Source organism: Lipotes vexillifer, unplaced genomic scaffold, assembly GCF_000442215.2.
Source record: "Lipotes vexillifer unplaced genomic scaffold, Lipotes_vexillifer_v1.1 scaffold1529, whole genome shotgun sequence".
Taxonomy (NCBI): Eukaryota; Metazoa; Chordata; class Mammalia; order Artiodactyla; family Lipotidae; genus Lipotes; species Lipotes vexillifer.
In genome coordinates, this window is record NW_006784325.1 from 408267 (window position 1) to 427192 (window position 18926).

The window sequence follows — 18926 nt, forward strand, 5'->3', positions numbered from 1 at the left end:
TAGGGAAAGCGTGGGTTTGCCTCTCTGGAGGGGACTCCTTCAGCCCTGGCCCGGCCCCCGCCCCCATGCCGCACTCACATTGCGTGGTGGGCCTTCACCTGAGTGCGGCAGTTGCGGCCCCAGTAGCAATCAGGACGGGACGTTACGGCCACTAGGGAGAGAAAAAAGTGAACACGTGTGACACACATACCACACTCACAGACTCAGCCTAGTGAATTTAAGCCAAGGCCAAAGAGACACTGCAGCTCAAACACACAGCGCTTCGTCACACTTCACAGCTCGTTTCCTTGCACTGTTCTCCAGGAATGGAAAAAAAGGTTCAACTGAAAAGCCAGGTTAGAAATGAGATGACTCCGGTTGCCCATAGGACGTTTTTTGGGCATCTTGTTTTAGCAACCTGCTTCAGAGACACAGAGCCTGAGCAGGCACCAGGCAGGGACGGCCCTGAGACCTGCCCGTGTCCCTGGCCGACGCAGACGTCCGCTAAGAACACAGAGCAAAGGCCCACACAGGCTATCTAACTATTGCAAAGGAGAATGGGAGCCAATGCAAAGAGAACTGAGCTGTGGGCCAGGTGCGGGTAGGGGCAGGGGTCTCCTTACCCGGCAGCTCAGAAGCAGGGATGTTCTGCCGATACTGGTAGGTCAGCTCGCGGAAGCTCCGCAGGCCACAGCAGTAGCACAGCACGGTGTTCCCGGTGATTCTGTAATCTAGAAGGAACACAGCCTCTTACAGGCACGGCGGCAAAATAGACGCGGCCTTGCAAACTGCTGGGGGACCAGTGCATGATCCACAGACTGGCCGGAGACAAAGGGCTGGACATTTGGAACACGAGAACAAAACCAACCTAGATAACCGACTTACTTCCTTACGGCAAAATCCACCTGGATTTAAAATTCAAATATTCAAAAAAATCTAGAAAAGTACTAAGAGGAATGAATGTTCTTCTCTTGAGCTATTTCCAACTACGACATGAAAACCGAACGGCACAAAGGAAAGGATTTGTAAATGTGACTGCCTACAGTTTAAACATCACAATGGAAACACGTACAACAAAAATGAAATACTAATGAAATAGTAGAGAACGTATTTTCAGCACAAATGACAATGTGTTGTACCCTTAATTAACAAAGATATCACACAAATCCATACCTCCCAAGTCCAAATAGCCTAACATAAATATGGACCAAGGACACAGACAAGCAAATGGCCCGTAAAACAAAAAGATCTTCAATTTCATTAATAATCAAATATGGCAGATAAAACAATGATACCTCACCATTTGCCTCTTTCATATTTACAAGGCCTAGATGGCAAACACGCAGCTGACAGGCTCAGGGGATGCTGGCCCTCAGGCCCCAGGCACACCTCAACCGTACCTCCAGCAGCCCTGCTTATCCTAAGGGTACAACTGTTAAACCTACAGGACTGCATGCTTGACAGCTTCAGTGTTGTTTCAAATAGTCAAAAGCTGGAAACAACTTAAATATCCTTTGCTAACGAATTGGCTAAATGAACGATGGTATCAGAATGCTAACTAAAAATCATGGTATAGATCTTTATTGACATAGGAAGGGTCCAAGATATATTGGTGAGTGAATAGCTTATTAAAAGCATATCTGATAGGATTTCATTTATACAAATTATACACACACATGGGTACGTGTACTTAGAAGGGTGATCGTGAAAGTATTATCACTGGGTATATTTTTAGGTGGTGGGATTTCTAATGATTTTCACTTTATCCTTCAGACTTCCTTGTACCACTTACATTTTCTTTGTGAACCACATCATTCTTATAAAAATAGCCATTAAAAAGCATAAGGACTTAAGACCCAACCACACAGAGCCGTCGCAGCAGAGAAAACCCAAGACATTCACTAGAATGTGTCCAAAAATAGCTTAGAAGGGTTCCCAGCAAACCTCTCAAGTCTTTCATAATAATTCATGTCTTAGGGAAAAAAAAATCACTTGCTGATTTTTCTGCACCCTCCCTTAGTGACAAAAATTCACACTTCACAATGCACTGGGTGTCCCTGGGAGAGGGGGCGAGCCTTCACTGAGTCACCCACGCACTGAGGGACAGGCACCAAGGACCGCGAGGGTTTGGGAACAACCAGCCCCAGGATGTCAACGCTGACAAGCGGTAGGGCCAACACCTCTCCAGCTCTGCCCCTTCCCTCCCCTGTGCGAGAAAAGATTCCAGAATATGTCATGTCGACTCAAACCCAACATAAAAAAAGAAACCCAAGAGTAGTAGGACCTTTGTGTGTGTCTGCCAGGGTGGGCGGAGGTCGCAGGTGTGAGCGTGGGAAAGCTGACAAGCAGTACTGCCAGCGTGCGGCCTGGCGGGTGTGGCTGGTTCACCAGAGGCAGAGCTGCCCTGGAAAGCACCACTGTCAGTGCGGGAGAGCAGGCACAACGAGGCTTACCAGACAGCAGGAACGCTCCCCTCTGTAGAGCCCCGAGGCTCTCAGTCAACATGTTTTTCCACGTCAAACCCCTGGTGGCCAGATAATTCTGTAACAGGGAAACGGGCAAGAGAAGAAACAAGCTTGGAGAAAGAAACACTAGAATGGCAAAAAGGGTTGACATTTCATAAAAGGCCCTGGGAGGTGGGTAAAGCCAAGCACCTAAACGTGGTGGGCACTTGCAGAGGGCGAGCACTGCGTGCAGTTAGGGGGCCTGCTTCCAGGACCACAGCCTGGACGGCCCAGGTAGCCTCGCGGACCAGGAGGCCTGGGATAGACATGGTATCACATCCACACACTACTGCACAAGATTTTTGTCCAAGGTGCTTCTTCTGAGTCTCAAAAGGCAGGCTAGCTTTACAACCTTGAGCGTAAGAGGTACCACACTCTCTCTGAAATTCTGCAAAGACATTCCTAGCACAGGAGCAGCGAGACACCTAACCTTGGCCGGAGTGGCCACAGTGCAGAACAGGCCCATGACCACATGACAAGGAAGCCAGGGTCTGGATCTGTGCTCTGCCCTCAAGACACGTGGAGCTGCTTGGCTCCTTCTGTGCAAACCTACAAGAAAGCGCCCCGTGGACATCTAGCCTGAGCACCATCGTGCTGAGGTGCCTGCTATTCACCCTGCGGCCGATGCCGCACATGATCCAGGTGAAGGCAAGGCTCCTGGCAAGGGACTGACGTGCACGTTAAGCACTGAAGTTCTAAAAGCCAGCTGCCCCCTGCAACGCGGGAAGAGAGCGAGGGGCAGTCCTGGTTCCACCCGAGGGCCGGCCGCACCCTGCCCCACTCCACGCAGGCCGAGCAGGAGCTGGAACTGTGGGACACAATTCCTGTGGCTTCCTGTGTGGCGGGGGGGGAGGAATACCTATTTGGGGGGAATATAGGGATAAGCAGATACAGTGGCAGCACTAGTCAGAAGTGCAGAGTCATGAGGTCACTGGCGGGTCCTGGAAGGCCTCCCGCTGGCCTCGCCGCGCCTGTACCTTCAGGACGTCCGACTCGTAGTTGTTGTTGCTCAGCACCCCGTCTAGACACCGGTCGCCCAGGTTGAGTTCTGTCAGGACGGAGGGAAGCAGTGTTATCCGTTTCATACACACTTTACGAAAGCAACGTTCACCCAACAGTTAAGATAACCAAGTTTCCTTCATTATGGAGTCTACAAAGAATAAAAAGTTCCATGACAAAATACAACTTCAAACAGAGAAAAAGTAAAAGGACTTCCATTCCACTCCCCCCAGAAACGGCCAGTCTGCGCAGCCCCTGGTCTGGGGTCGTGAAGTCCGGACACAATTTTTTAGTGGGGGTGGTCCTCATGCATGACTCAGCGTCCCCCTCACTGACGCTCGCAAACCTACGCAGACCACCAGGGAAAGGGGCCAACTCGTGGTGACCAACGTGGCCTCTCCCTCCTCGGGCACACGGCCAGCCCAGCACTGGCCTCAAGTGCACGAGAGAACACGGTAAGGTGGCGGCAATCGACGGCAGGGCCGACATTACCACAGAACGGGGCCAGGCAGCCGAGGCAGCCGGTCCGGGCGCAGCCCCAGTACAGGTGGCAGAAGGGCTGCAGGCAGATGGCACCTGCGGACACAGAGCACAAGCACCGGTCACGCCATCCAGCGAGGAGAAGGTTCAAGGGACTGGTAAATAAATGACAACTCGATTTTCATAGTGATCCAAAGACTGTAAATTAAAGCGCCATATAGTTAATCTGTTAGACTTTAAAGTGACACCTTGGACCCGGGTTCAATCCCTAGTCGGGGATCTGAGGTCCAGAAAGCCACACAGTGAACAGAATAGAATGGAATAGAATAGAATAAAATGACACATTGGAGAACTACTGTGGGGACACACGGCAGATACAAGATCCAGAAAGAGAGCCCCCCGTGTGTGGAAACTTAGTGTATGATGGGGGCGGGGTTATCAACCGGTGGGAAAAGATAGATTATTCAACGTGGTCCCGCAGAGACACCTGACGACGCAGGTGGGAACCTGCGCACCCTTACTTCACACCACACAGAGAAGTCCACAACACTCTTGAAACCTGAGCTGGAAGGGCACACAGGAGCGGCTCCGAGGTGGGGAGGGGCGCCGGGGAGACGGCACACCCACACCCTCACTCACACTGCTGGGGGGCGATGCGAGGGTCCCGCTCGCGCTCCGCCCTCCGGTCGGGCATGGGCTGGAAGCAGCAGGTGCATATGGCGTGGCTTCCTTGCAGGGCACACACGTAGTCCTGGGCTGTGGAACAGATAGGACGCTCAGGCTGGTGCCGCCCGCACACGGGCAGCAAGAGGGGCTCAGACCACACCTAGAGAGGCAGCTGTAAGGTATGCACGAGGACACAGACCTACAAGAAAACCCAGACAGAACTCAGGCCTATTTTCCTACAGCCAAGTGACGGTCTACAGCTCAAACTAAGAAGTTTAAATAGATTGAAAAATGACCGAAGTTATCTCCTGGTTCAGTAGTCGTAGCAAGATTTCAATGATCACATGAAGGTTTTTTACCATTTCCCATAAAGGAAGGGCAGCCCAGAGAACAGTAAAGCGATTTCTCTAGTCCCTGCTGGCTGACCCTGGACCAGGAGCTGTGTCCACGTGGCCCGGCCCCCCGTCACTCACGCACCACATGAGGCTCTGCCTGTGCACACTGCGCTACGGTCCCAGTGGGGCCTTCCACACGCTGCCCCAGCCATCCCTACCTGAGGGACCTACAAGGAAGCCCCCAAGAGCCATGGCACAGCATCGTGGAAGATGGTTAAGAACGTGGCTCTGGGTCGCAATCCTTAGAGGTCAGTGGCCTCTTGACAGGCTCAGGCTGACGGTGGCAGAGAGGCCAGGCCCTACAACGCAGGACCACAAACCACAGTCCATGTGTCCACCTTCCCTTTCTTGATGGCACCTGGAGACCTGCCCACTGAAACGGGCATCGAACAGATAGCTCAGGGCGGCTCTGGTAACATCATGTCCTCTTGCTGGAAAGAGGCCAGTCCCTCACTGGAGGGGCCTGTGTGTGATGGTCCTTTTGGCTTTGGTGTGAGCACCATGGGGGATGCCGACTGTCCTGAGGTAGTGGGCTGGGCGGGGTGGGGGGTAAGTGTTAGAATCAGGACTGAATCCTCGGGTGTGTCCAGGAGCCAAGGCCCACAAATGAAGTTAATTCTCTGGTTTCTTAGCTCCAAACAGCTTATGAGAAGCAACGAGCCATTCGAGCAGAGAGGAGCCAGCAGAAGTGCCACCCGCTCCCCGAATGGTCGGGACAGCACGGAAGGTGTGGCTGTCTCACCTGTCATGATGCTGGCGGACGTCGATGGTGCATCCCCAGAGGCCTGCGGTGCCCCTGGCTCACTGCCGGGCCCTGGGCAGGGAAGGGGCCGCCCCGCCTGCCTGCGGTAGTCGGGGCACTGTCTGCACACGATGTACGGCTGACTGCAAGGGAAGAAAACCCGGAGCTTGGAGGAAAGAGGAGACACCTGGTCTGGCCGTGTGTAAGGGTGGTGGCAACGACGGCCCAGCCCTGGTGACGGGACAAGACCCAGATCCCCGCTCACCGGCCTTGTCCTGCCTGCATGCCTCAGCTCTGCACCAGGTGCTGCACCCAGTGTGTGCAAAAGGGAAGGATGGCTCGGCGCACATCCTGCACAGCAGCAGTCGGCAGCCTCTCCTCCCCGCCACCTCCCAGCCCCCCTTTGCCACACGTTCCCAGAGCCCTCGGCCACTCCTGGGGTACTGAGATGTCTTCTCCCTGCCCCTCGCCCCACTGAGCCATCCCTGGGGGCAAAGCCACCCTGTCCCCACACTGGGCAGGACGCGCTCTCACAGGTTTGATGCCCACCCAGTGCACACCCTTCCTTTTGTTAAAATCTGAGCGGAACACGCCAGGGCTGGATGCCGCTGTCATCAGGGGCCTTCACCCAGCTGTATGCACTTCAGCTGAGCTTTCAAATCTGCAGACGGTAAAATAGAATCTGCAGGAAAGGCACGCACGGACTCTCCCCTCATCTCAGTCAGAGGACGCCTGCCCACGCCTGCCACCAATGGGAAGGACAGGCGAGACCTGACTAGAAAATGCAGAAACACTGAAGACATTCAGCCTCATATGTAAGAAAAACATATAAATGGGAATAAGATACCTGTTTGTCCCATTACTCTGAGTGTCGCAGGGATCACTGCTGTCCCTCTGCATACCCTGTGGGGCACCAACACCAGGACTCTCTGACAGGCACTTCATGACAGATGCCAGAAGTCCAGCAAGGCATCCCCTCAGTGAGACTCCTGACCTGAGCATCCTACTTCCAGGTACTTATCTCCAAGAAATGACTGGACATGTGCACTGAACTGTAAATGCAGGCCATGCACTGCAGCTTTGTTCAGAATTCAAAATATTACAAAAAAATGTTTTAAATGGTAAAAAAATAAGTATGTATGACTACACATATGTACGGCCAGATGAATACGTAATAAAATGTTCACACAAACCAAAAGTGATTTTTGGTTTTCTTTTTGCTTGACCATTATGTGCTAAATTTGGGGGAAAGAAACAAAGATAATAAACTGAGGAGGGGGGGAGCGGTTTTGTCTTTTTAAATTTTATGGCCTCAACACAAAAATTCATACCCTGGACTTTCAAGTCAGGAGACATCAATATTCTACAGCAGAGGGCTTCCCTGGTGGCGCAGTGGTTAAGAATCCGCCTACCAATGCAGGGGACGTGGGTTCGAGCCCTGGTCCGGGAAGATCCCATGTGTCACGGAGCAACTAAGCCTGTGCGCCACAACTACTGAGCCTGCGCTCTAGAGCCTGCAAGCCACAACTACTGAGCCTGACTGCCACAACTACTGAAGCCTGCGCTCTAGAGCCCGCGAGCCACAACTACTGAGGCCATGCGCCACAACTACTGAGCCTGTGCTCTAGAGCCTGTGAGCCACAACTACTGAGCCCGTGGGCCTAGAGCCTGTGCTCCGCAACAAGAAAAGCCACCTTAATGAGATGCCCGCACACTGCAACGAAGAGTAGCCCCAGCTCGCCACAACTAGAGAATGCCTGTGTGCAGCAACAAAGACCCAACGCAGCCAAAAAAATAAAAAAATAAATAAAATAAATTTATGAAAAAACCCCCAACATTCTACAGCAGATAAAATAAGGTCTCCTAGGGCTTCCCTGGTGGCGCAGTGGTTGAGGGTCCGCCTGCCAATGCAGGGGACACGGGTTCGTGCCCCGGTCCGGGAAGATCCCACATGCTGCGGAGCGGCTGGGCCCATGAGCCATGGCCGCTGGGCCTGCGCATCCGGGGCCTGTGCTCTGCAACGGGAGAGGCCACAACAGTGAGAGGCCCGCGTACCGAAAAAAAAAAAAAAAAAGGTCTCCTAGGATTGCACCCTCTGCCAGGTGACTGTGGCTTTTCTACAATAACATCCTAACAGATGATAAATACTGCAACTTACGGTGCAGGACATATAATCACTAGACAAGCTACAGAGAGTGAGTGTGCTTCTGCAGAGTCTGTCTCAGCCTGTGAATCAAGGCACTTGATGATGACTCAGCAAACAAAAGGGTGTCACTTACTGTGGCGATCCTCTCACAATAATTAAGCCAAAGCATTATGTTGTCCACCCTGAACTTACATAGTGTGGTATGTCAGTTATATCGTAATAAACTAGAAAAAAAATACAGATAAGCAACAAAATAATAGAATAAATATTCCACATATACAAAAAAGAGGGGCTGTCACAGGAGGCAGGGCAGTGAGCAAGCCTCACCACAGTCACCTGGGCCACAGTGTCGCACCTCAGCAGCGGCCCAGACCAGCAGGTCGTGGGGAGCAGTCAGACCCGCCCCCCCCGCCCCGCCCCCACGAGGCTCACCTGACATCCGAGGACTCGCTGTCCACGTCTGACAGCTCCAGCAGGTCCTCGGAGCTCCCCTCCTCGTCGGAGAAGGCCCTCCTGACCTTGGGCTGCAGCATGTCCTGTGTGATCCTGTTCCTGGCGGCCATGCTGCGCACGTCCTCCTCGCTGCGCCTCTTGTCCGGGTGCTGCAGCAGATACGCCTCCACCAGGTTGTTGAGGATGTGGTTTTTACAGATCCGCTCCACTGGACATCGGCAGGTGGGGCACAGGGCAGAGCGCTCCATCCAGCCTGAGTAGCAGGCGGCGCAGAAAGTGTGCATACAGGGCTGCAGGCTGAGGGCACAGGACGGGCACTGGGTGTGAGAAGCAGGGACCCAGGGTCATGCTGCCTCTTTCTCCGAAGGAGGACGTGGCCCTGCTCAGACTGAGGTTCGGGTAAAAACAGAAGAATGGGCCAATTGCCCCCCTGCCCCCTGATCTTTTGACTCCGCAGGGCCTCAGGCCTGTGCTCTGGGGCGCTCCACCCATGCCGTGGTGGGGCCTGCAGCTGGCGGGGCCGCACCTCGGCTCAGCAGGGGCACGCCGCCTGCTTTCCACGACCCGCCTGAGCAGCAGTCCCTGCGCAAAAACACGGCGTTTGGCCGCAACTGCTTCACCTGTGCACTTGCCAGCTACAAGAGACCGGGGCCACGCGGCAACCTGTGCTCCAGGAGGGCCAGGGACCACTGGTGGCCAGGGCCACCAGGACTGGGAGGAGCGGAGACACTGGGTGTGGGTGGCAAAGACCCGCATTTAAGCCGAACTGCGGACAAACTCTTAAGTTCCCACAGAGAAGCACGGAGAGATCTTCGTTCTGGCACCTTTGCTCCACGTTAACTACCGTGTTTCCTTAACCACGAGATGCTGGCCACTCGGTACAGCTCCCCTGCTCTAGCTGAGGTGGACCTGGCGCCACTGAGGTCAGAGCCACTGCACGCGTCTCGCGGGCTCCTGTGCAGCGTCAGTCACCGGGCCCGGCTTTCAGCTCGTCAGCCACACAAGGAGAATGGCTATGGTAACCTCAGCGGGCCTGATGCAGAGGCCAGCCCCGTCTGTGGCCCTGCGGGCCCTGTGGGCGTACCTCACACAGTCGTGCAGCAGGTCCTGGCAGATGATGCACGTGAGAGTCTCCTCCATCTTGTCTGGCTTCACGGTCGCAGCTCTGACGTCGAGGGCACTGTGGGGGTCTCCGCCCGGGTCTGTGACCAGGGGCAGGTTCAGGGCGGGCTCCCCGTCTGCAAGGGAAAGGGACACGTTCTCAACATCATGACCATGGAGGATGTGTACTCCATCTCTTGGTTTTACAGATGTCTTAACCTGTGGACAGGAGACCCAGTCCTCCCTGTACTTTTTTTTTTAATCTTTAAATTTTACTTATTTATTTAGTGGCCACGCTGCGGGGCATGCGAGATCTTAGTTCCCCGACCAGGGATCGAACCCACGCCCCCTGCAATGGAAGCTTGGAGTTGTAACCACTGGACCACCAGGGAAGTCCCCTCACTGTATTTTTTTTTTAACATCTTTATTGGAGTTTAATTGCTTTACAATGGTGTGTTAGTTTCTGCTTTATAACAAAGTGAATCAGCTACACGTATACATATAACCCCGTATCTCCTCCCTCCTGCTTCTCCCTCCCACCCTCCCTATCCCACCCGTCTAGGTGGTCACAAAGCACTGAGCTGATCTCCCTGTGCTATGCGGCTGCTTCCCACTAGCTATTTTACATTTGGTAGTGTATATACGTCCATGCCACTCTCTCACTTCGTCCCAGCTTACCCTTCCCCCTCCCTGTGTCCTCAAGTCCATTCTCTAAGTCTGCATCTTTATTCCTGCCCTGCCCCTAGGTTCTTCAGAACTTTTTTTTTTTAAGATTCCATATATATGTGTTAGCATACGGTATTCATTTTTCCCTTTCTGACTTACTTCACTCTGTATGACAGACTCTAGGTCCATCCACCTCACTACAAATAACTCAATTTCGTTTCTTTTTATGGCTGAGAAATATTCCATTGTATATATGTGCCACATCTTTATTCATCTGTCGATGGACACTTAGGTTGCTTCCATGCCCTGGCTATTGTAAATAGAGCCGCAGTGAACACTGTGGTACGTGACTCTTTTTGAATTACGGTTTTCTCAGGGTATATGCCCAGTAGAGGGATTGCTAGGTCGTATGGTAGTCCTATTTTTAGTTTTTTAAGGAACCTCCATACTGTTCTCCATAGTGGTTGTATCAATTTACATTCCCACCAACAGTGCAAGAGGGTTCCCTTTTCTCCACACCCTCTCGAGCATTTATTGTTTGTATATTTTTTGATGATGGCCATTCCCTCACTGTATTTTAAAGGGCATTTTTACAAAGGTTCAAAGTAAGTCTCACAATCCAGTATGTTTAAGTTTTGTTTTATAATAGTTAACAGCATAAAAAAGACAGGATACATGGGTGAGAGATAAAGGCCAGGTGTCAAATAGCATTTGTGTGTGAAGTAATTTTTGTTTAAACAAACAAAAAATGTGACCCATATGCACACAGGAAAGTGCTGGAAAATACAGACCCTCAAATGTTACCAGGAGCTTAAATTTTTTTTTCTGCCAGTGTGTTTTACTTTTTTTATAATCAGAAATTAAATTTATTTTTAATTAAAAAAATACTTACAATTTAAAAAGTCAAATATTTAAAAGAAAACCAAAGCAGCAGCCCTCTGCCCCAGCCTGTCCTCAGCTTCACCCTCCCTCCTCTGGGGAAACAACTTTCGTGTCTTCTGTTTCTTCTGGTCCGGACCTCTGTGTTTCTGAATTGTCATGCTACGTTTAGGCTGATGGATTTTAGACATCATCTCCTGACATCCATTGAAGCAGAGAAGGACTCTGCCCCTCTGGGTCTCCTTCCCAATATTATTCTAACACAATTATTGGTTCAGTATATTGTATTTATATTATTATGCTTAAATATTCACTGCTCACACAGTATAATTTTCTTCCTTATACAATTTTTCATTTCCGATAGAGTTAAAAGTGGCTCCATTTTCATACTTATTTTTATGTACTTGTTGCTGACTCATCCCACACCTCCCCAGGCCAATCAACTCAATTTTCCACTCAATACATCAGATAATGCAGTTTCTTTCCGAGGCCCTCCCTCCTGTCACACTGCCCCAATCCAGGGGAAGCTCTCAGGCCTGCCTCACAGCTACTGTCCTCCCAACAACATTCCCAAAAGTTTTTACAATCTTTTTAACTTCGAATTTTAAAGTATAGATTTTTCTCAAAATCACCTTTAACGTGAAGGCTCAAACTATCACTTAAAGATAATATACTCTTAAAAACTGGCTGCTGTATCAGGACAGAGCTGCAACCCCAGACTGTGGTCTCCAGACCAAGAGCATATCCTGACAGTAAACACAGTTCAATCCCGATGGTGCAGACAGGAAAGAAAAGGCCCAGATTGCCATCTGGAAGATGCTGAGGTACCACAGGTGTCGGCTGAAGATAGGGTCCTCCGACTTCTGCAGATGGTGGGGCCCCAACAGGCTCAGATGGGACGGTGCTGCCGGGGCGCCAAGGTTACACGCAACCACTGGACTCTGACCTGCTTTTACTCTCTTCTTAACGGGCTCCAAGTCCTCCTGGTCCCTGGGTTCCGACAGAGAAAAGGACGCCCCCTCTCTTGCTGGGAGAGCCAAAGGGAAGACGGTGGCTTCATCACTCGCCACAGATGGACCACACCCTCTTGGGGAGACGTCTGCACCTCTCGAGCCTGTGAAGAGGGACAGACGAGAGACACCCTGACTCACCTGCCTCAGAAGAGACAGCGTTCAAAGCGTCACTGATTCAAACCAGGCGCAGGCAATCCAAGATGCCGTTAAAAAACAAACAAACAAACGGAAGGGTTCACTTTGTGTGATTTTTACAGTATATGAATTATAACCTGTGAAGAATACCACAGTATTGTAGTCCCTGGCCTTCAGCCTGTCTCTTGGGGATGGAACAAGACATTTACGACTTACTACTGACAGCCTGATGCCTGACACCACCTCTGAACTCCTCAGTGGCTTGTCTGTCTCCCTAACAATGCAGGGCAGGATTAGCGAACAAAGGGCAACGCAGCTACCACCCTGAGATCCCCATCTCACCGGAGCTGGAGGGAGGCCCTCGCCCTGCAGAGGTGGGCTCCATGGAAGAGGTAGAGGCCGTGGGGAAGAGGTCCGATGTGGACGTTGATGGCTGTGGTTCCTCAAAGCACACCTGAGTGGCGGGTGGCGATGGCAGGACCTGGGGATCCTGAGGGTCGTCGCCTCGCCCTGCACCTGAGGTATCTTTGGTCGCGTGGAACACGTTTTCTTTATTAGCTTCTGTAAGCACAAAGAAGCAGGAGCATAACACAGTCGGGGCCCAGGGGGAGCTGCTGCGTCAGGAATACATTCCAGCGCATGAAGAGCCAACACACGCACCCGCTCCTTTGCGAAAATCTCACTTACCGAAGGAGTCTTGTGTTACGCCGTGCTTTTCATGGAAGGATTCGTAGAGGTATGCCACGTCTGAAGGAAATTAACCGAACCAGAGTGGCGTTCGCCACGCGTCAGGAGAGCTCATCTTTCTCTTCTGCTCCCTCCCATCACCTCACAGTCACTTTGCCCTTGTCGACTAGTTCGACTTATAAGCTAGTAACCACATCCGCTGGTTTAAGGGATTTTAAAGCAAGTGATCCAAAACATGTGAACCAAACTTAAAATAAATAAGCCTCAGAAAACCATCCGGCGTCAGGAGGCAGACTGAGGCAAGCAAAGCGATGAGGAGGGGTGAGCCTGTGTCTTGTCACTTCAAACCACCAGGACCGGACACAAGATCCTTCCCTGTGGCCGGGGGCTGGCTTTGACTGCTGAGGACAGTCTAGGGGATACCTGCCCTCTTCTCCCTACTTCCGGGGTAACCTTCGAAGGGCTCCCCTGACTCTCCCTGTCCTGCATCATTGTTCTCCCGCCAACACAGGTGCAGATGCTCAGAGCTGGAAAAGCCCTCACGGACTATCCCGTCTAACCTTTGCTGTCTCCTGTAAAGCCTCCCAAAGCAGAGCTGTCCGTGGCCTCCAGCCCCCATTCTAGGCCTTATTCTCCTCACTCAGGTGCCCTCCTCACCGCCGCCCCCCCGCACCCCGTCTCCCTGGCTACCATATCGAGACCGTGGCTCATGGCCACAGTGGCATTTCTGAAGAATGGCTGGGGCTCAGCCCGCGAGGTCAACACTCCCATTCTTCAACAGACACTACCCACACCAAGAACGTACATGAACGAAAAAGGGGATGCAGCTAGTACTAACATTCCTTCAGGAAATACCTGCTTCAACAGTCTCTTCCCACAATGCTTCCCAGCTGTGGCAGGGTCCCCTGCTGCACCACCCGTGAGTCCAGCCCAGGAACACCCCCTCCCTTACTGTGTTCTGGCTCATTCTTCCTGTACACCAAGTAGATGACGTCCCCAGTCTGTAAAGGGCAAGTCTGCTTCTTAACAACCTTCAGCTTGTTAATTACTGTTCCGTTGGTGCTGTAGGGACAATAAAAATCCAATTTATCCTACTTAAAACAACTTGGAGTTAAAATTTTCCTTTTCTACAGCCAGTAGGAAAGCAGTTCAATACTACCACTTTGCAAATGATAAAACACTCATAGGAATGATGTAAATACTCATGCCACCTTACAATTCTCTTGAGAAGAATGTTGCCTGTTGCCCCCTCACCCACAGCCCAATGGTGTGTCAAGTGTTTTAACGCCTCCGCTGTGCCAGCCCCACGTTCTCCTCCTGGTGGAGCCCTGGACGCCCACCAGCAGCACGTGCTCTGATTCCCAGCTTCTCTCTTGCTTCTACACCATGCTCTGTTGACAGGCCTAACCTGCTCCGGCAGCCGCGGCCCAGCTCAGTTCACTCCTCTCATGAGCACTGACCCTCCTACGACATGGGCTCTGGGCAAAAGCAAATCGACGCAGGGCTACCAAGCGGAAGACGGCGCGGTCCTGCTGCTGGGAAGTCACTCCAGTTAATCAGGGACCACAGTGCCTGATGGGAAGGCACGGCCAGGAGACACCGGGACCTTGGTCAGGCGGGACAGGAGGCACCTCCCTGAGGAGGGGCTCCTGCAGGCAAGGGGAAGAGCGCACCGGACAAAAGCCAAACTCGGCAACTGAGCATGCCCTCCCTGCCCCTTGCCAATTTCAGGCACTCAGTCCACACGGGCCCCAACTCCACGGCCCCACTCCTAAGGCTCCCAGTGCTGAAGAGGGGTCACCTTTCCCTCTGAGCAGACTGCCACTACTTTGGATTTCTGTAAAGGGCCAGGCAGGATATAGTTCAGGCTGCACGGTCACGCTGTCTCCGTCCCAACTCCTGCAACCAACAGGTGGCAGGTCCCTGGAGGGCTGGGCTGCCTTCCCAGTAAAGCCCCACTTACAGAGACCAGCAGAGCTGCTGCAGCACTGCCGCGGCCTCTGCTGCCAGGCTCTCCCCACGACCTATCCTCAAGCTCTTTCTAACCCAGAAGTCTGATTTCACTTTTCCGCTTAAACCCCTCGGTGACTCTTCACTGCTCTCAGGCTAACGTCCAGTCTCTCCAGCGTGGACATCGGGGTCTTCCTGATTGCACCTCGGGGCCTCTGCACCTGCGGCTCCTCCCACCTGGAACACCCCCACCCCTCCAGCCACCTCGGCCAAGGAAGGCAGCAGCCTCTAGAAGCTGGAAAGGACAGAGGACGGCTTCTCCCCTAGAGCCCCCAGAAGGAGCCGACGCCAGTGAGGCCTGAGATGGACTTTGACCACCCAGGCCTATAAGATCACAGATTTGTGCTGTTTTAGCCACTGAGCCTGTGGTAATCGTTACAGCAGCCTTGGGAAGCACATACTGTCCTGTAGACAGTATGGAACTGTAGACCTCTGGAACCAGCACTGTTACTGTACATTGTGCTGAGAAATACAGGACTTGACCTGCTACCTATCAGAGGAAAAGCAGCATCCGTTCTTCCTAATAAAACCAAATTCCTGGTCTTCTATCCCTCAAACTGCTACTTACCAAAGAATCTCATAGCACTTGACCTTCACAACAATAAAAAAAATCACCTTGTGGGAAAGGCGTGTTCTCAACACACTGCTGGGTGGCCGTCTGCCACTCACACCTTGCACCCAGCATTCCTTCCCATAAACTTACCCCAGGAAAATCATCAGACATGAATGGAAAGAGTTTTGGAGGAGAGTCACTGCAGTGTCATTTATAATAAGAAAAAGTCAAAATAATAACTTTCCATCAGTAAGGGAGCTGACAAGTCCTTATATAATAATGAAAAAGACGAGATGGACCTAGACAAACGGACGTGATGAGCACTCTGCAAACATTCCAAGTAAAATAGATACACAGTATAACAGTATAATCTCATTAATACAAAATAAATATGTATGTATTTTGTGGGTGAGTGGAATTTTGGAAAGCTTTTCACTTTCACGTACTACTTATGCGGTATAATAATAAAAAAAAAAGAAAGACTTCTTGATTTGGGTAAGTCTAACTTGAATAGGTTTGCAAGAACCCAAAATGTATCACTGCCTTTTAAGTCTTATTTCTGAGCTATTTTTGCTTTAACTTGAATACATTTAAGAACGGTCACAGACACCAAAGTGTCACTAAGTAGCCCATCCTGGAAACCAGAAAATACATCTCCCAATACCCGGAGACCCTATCTGAGCTATAGAAAGCAGGCCCTTGTCTCTTCTCTGCACTCATTGGCTTCAAGTCGGCTTCCTGAAGCTACAAGAGGAAAGAAGTTCAGAAAGAGCTTACCTGGTATCTTCCAGCGACACCTGACCAGATTTTTCATCCACTATAATTTTACAGTGATCTCCAGAGACCAGTTTATTGCCGGGGAATGAAAGGTCACAACCTAAAACAGTGAGGGGGGGTGTGCTGGATACGACCGTGGGTACCGGGCATAATACTGCCCTTTGCTTAACCAAAGCATGCGGCTGGAAGTCAAGACCCACGTTGTACCCACTTACGGAGACAGCACTTAATCAAGTACAAAGAAACTTTTAAGAAAGCATTTAAGTGTTAATCCAAAGTAAGGGACAGGGACTATGTCTTGAACCTTTCTGACTCCTCCTTACCTAGAGGATATGTGCCATCAACACCTCCAGCTACACATCAGCTGCTTCTTGGTGACATTTTTACAATATGCACGCATATGCAGATAGCCTGATAAGTATTACAGAACTTTAAAAAAACAATGGGGCTTATTAAATATCTTCAGTATCTTAGTCCTTAATTTCTTCTGTGTAACCTAAGGTTTCATAAATCATCACAAAATTAAAGCAATGACAGAGTCACAGAAAATATGAATTAGTAAATTATTATAGGCACATGTACGCGTTTAAGAAAATTTAAAACAGAAGGGGGATGCATCTATAGCTCAATACAATTGTTATACCCTCATCAAATCCAAGACGAAAACCCTCAAACGCTTTGTTCTCTCCTTAAATCAAAAGAATAAAAGCGGGCTTCCCTGGTGGCGCAGTGGTTGAGAGTCCGCCTGCCGTTGCAGGAGACACGGGTTCGTGCCCCGGTCCAGGAAGGTCCCACATGCCGCGGAGCGGCTGGGCCCGTGAGCCATGGCCGCTGAGCCTGCGCGTCCGGAGCCTGTGCTCCGCAACGGGAGAGGCCACAACAGTGAGAGGCCCGCGTACCGCAAAAAAAAGAAAAGAAAAAAGAATAAAAGCTTTCAGGAGTGTTTCAATACTGAGTCACTAATCTGCTTATAACAGGTTTGCGCCATAACTACTAAGGTTTATAGTACCTTTATTTTATTTTGGGCCGCGCCCCGCGGCTTGCAGGATCTTAGTTACCTGACCAGAGATTGAACCCGTGCCCTCGGCAGTGAAAGTGCAAAGTCCTAACCACTGGACCGCCAGGTAATTCCCTACAGTACCTTTATTTTTTAATAACCAAACGTGGGAAGCAGTACTGGTACCCGTCAACTGGTGGTGAATTAATAAACACACTGCAGAACATCACCCAGCAACAAAAAGGAACAAACTACTGATATATGTAACTGCCAAGGATGAACCTCAAAAGCACCAGCCAAGGGAAGGCAGCCAGACCCAAAGACTGTGTTGCAATACAGTGTGATTCCCTTTAGACGGCATTCTTAGATGGTCTCCTTGCAGCCCCAGACCCAGGCTGGTCACCAGGCTTTGTCACCGGAGTGGGGTTTTCCTAGGCTTCTCCACACCTGAGCATCCGCATTCCAGCTGAGAACTGAAATCCCTTTGCTGAAGTTCTACTGTTGGTGTTTGCCCTGCCTGTCGTTCAGCTGGTTACTCTCTCCATGGCTGGTACACATCTCTGCCACTCCCCGAGAATGGGAAGCTCTTTAGGAAGGCGAGAACCCCTGCATCCTTCCACACACGTCAACTCAGCGCTCCCTTTTCCTCAAAATAAGGCCTTGTATATAGCAGGCGTGCAACAGTTTTAAAATAAATCTAGTTCTACAACCTGAAACCCTATCCCCCAAAGTGACTGTATTTAGAAAGAAGGCCTGTAAATGATAAAAGTTAAATGACGTCATTAGGGTGGGGCCTTAATCTGATAGGGCTGAGGCATTTATAAGAGGGAGACGCCAAAGATCTCTTGGTCCAGCAGGCCAGGACACAGCAAGAAGGCAGCTGCCTGCAATCCAGGAAGAGGGTTCTCACCAGGAAACAAACTGACTGTCACCGTGATCTTGGACTTCCTAGACTCCAGAACTGTGAGAAATAAACTTCTGCTGTTTAAGCTTCGTGATCTGTGGTATTTTGTTATGGCAGCCCGGGCAAACTACGTTTTGCTGGAAAGGTTAATATATTCAAGGAAAGGACTTCCATTAAGAATCAACTCAACAACACATTTTTGCTCCTTGTATTAGCATGTACAATGATACTACAGTGTTGTGTTATAACAACAATGGCTAACGTTAAGTGCTAACTCTCAGCCAGGCTCCTTCTAAGCACTTCACTCACGATCTCCTTTCACCTCCACAGTGACCCCATGAAGTAGCTACAAAGGCACCGGAAGGTAAATTGGCCCAAAGCAGGTTATGCGGTGGTGGTGATGCTGGTGGCCTAGGGGGCGTAAGGGTGGTGGTCTCCAGGCTTCTGCTCTTCACCAAACTTCCATTCACACCAACTAAAAACAACGCATCTTGAAAAGTTTCTAATGATATGTAAATATTTTTAAAGTTGTAAAAAAAAAAAAAATTAACTCGATATTGGGATTTAAGACTGCCTCCCCAAAAAACCCCAACAAAAAACAGGTACAGGTGCATGATGATGGGTAAAATGAAACCAAAGAACATTTGCTTTTAAACACTAATCTTTCTCATTATCTCTTGCTTAAAGTATAAAGTCAGTGTGACAACTTATTAATTTGCAGAAAAACGAAATATTTTTGTTGGCCTGATCAGTGCACTTCACTCCCAGTAGGAAAGCTACAAGGGAGGTTAAATCACCAGATGGCCGCTAGGAGTTTAGAGGCAGCAAGCGTGGGCGGGG

At 50.7% G+C, this 18926-nt stretch overlaps 1 protein-coding gene across 1 annotated transcript in view; it reads right to left on the reverse strand.

Moving 5' to 3' along the window:
• CHFR (checkpoint with forkhead and ring finger domains) overlaps positions 1 to 16222 on the reverse strand; it is a 17447-nt gene extending 1225 nt beyond the window's left edge. The window contains exons 1-15 of the mRNA XM_007456681.1: positions 16186 to 16222; positions 15559 to 15607; positions 13798 to 13907; positions 12846 to 12905; positions 12501 to 12719; positions 11957 to 12124; positions 9449 to 9602; positions 8344 to 8661; positions 5766 to 5908; positions 4602 to 4718; positions 3975 to 4058; positions 3461 to 3531; positions 2433 to 2520; positions 603 to 710; positions 79 to 151 (exon numbers count right to left, since the gene is read on the reverse strand). Coding sequence (XP_007456743.1) covers positions 79 to 151; positions 603 to 710; positions 2433 to 2520; positions 3461 to 3531; positions 3975 to 4058; positions 4602 to 4718; positions 5766 to 5908; positions 8344 to 8661; positions 9449 to 9602; positions 11957 to 12124; positions 12501 to 12719; positions 12846 to 12905; positions 13798 to 13907; positions 15559 to 15607; positions 16186 to 16222 — 1799 coding nt within the window. The remainder of the gene's footprint in view (positions 1 to 78; positions 152 to 602; positions 711 to 2432; positions 2521 to 3460; positions 3532 to 3974; positions 4059 to 4601; positions 4719 to 5765; positions 5909 to 8343; positions 8662 to 9448; positions 9603 to 11956; positions 12125 to 12500; positions 12720 to 12845; positions 12906 to 13797; positions 13908 to 15558; positions 15608 to 16185) is intronic.
• Between the last annotated feature and the right edge of the window lie 2704 nt (positions 16223 to 18926).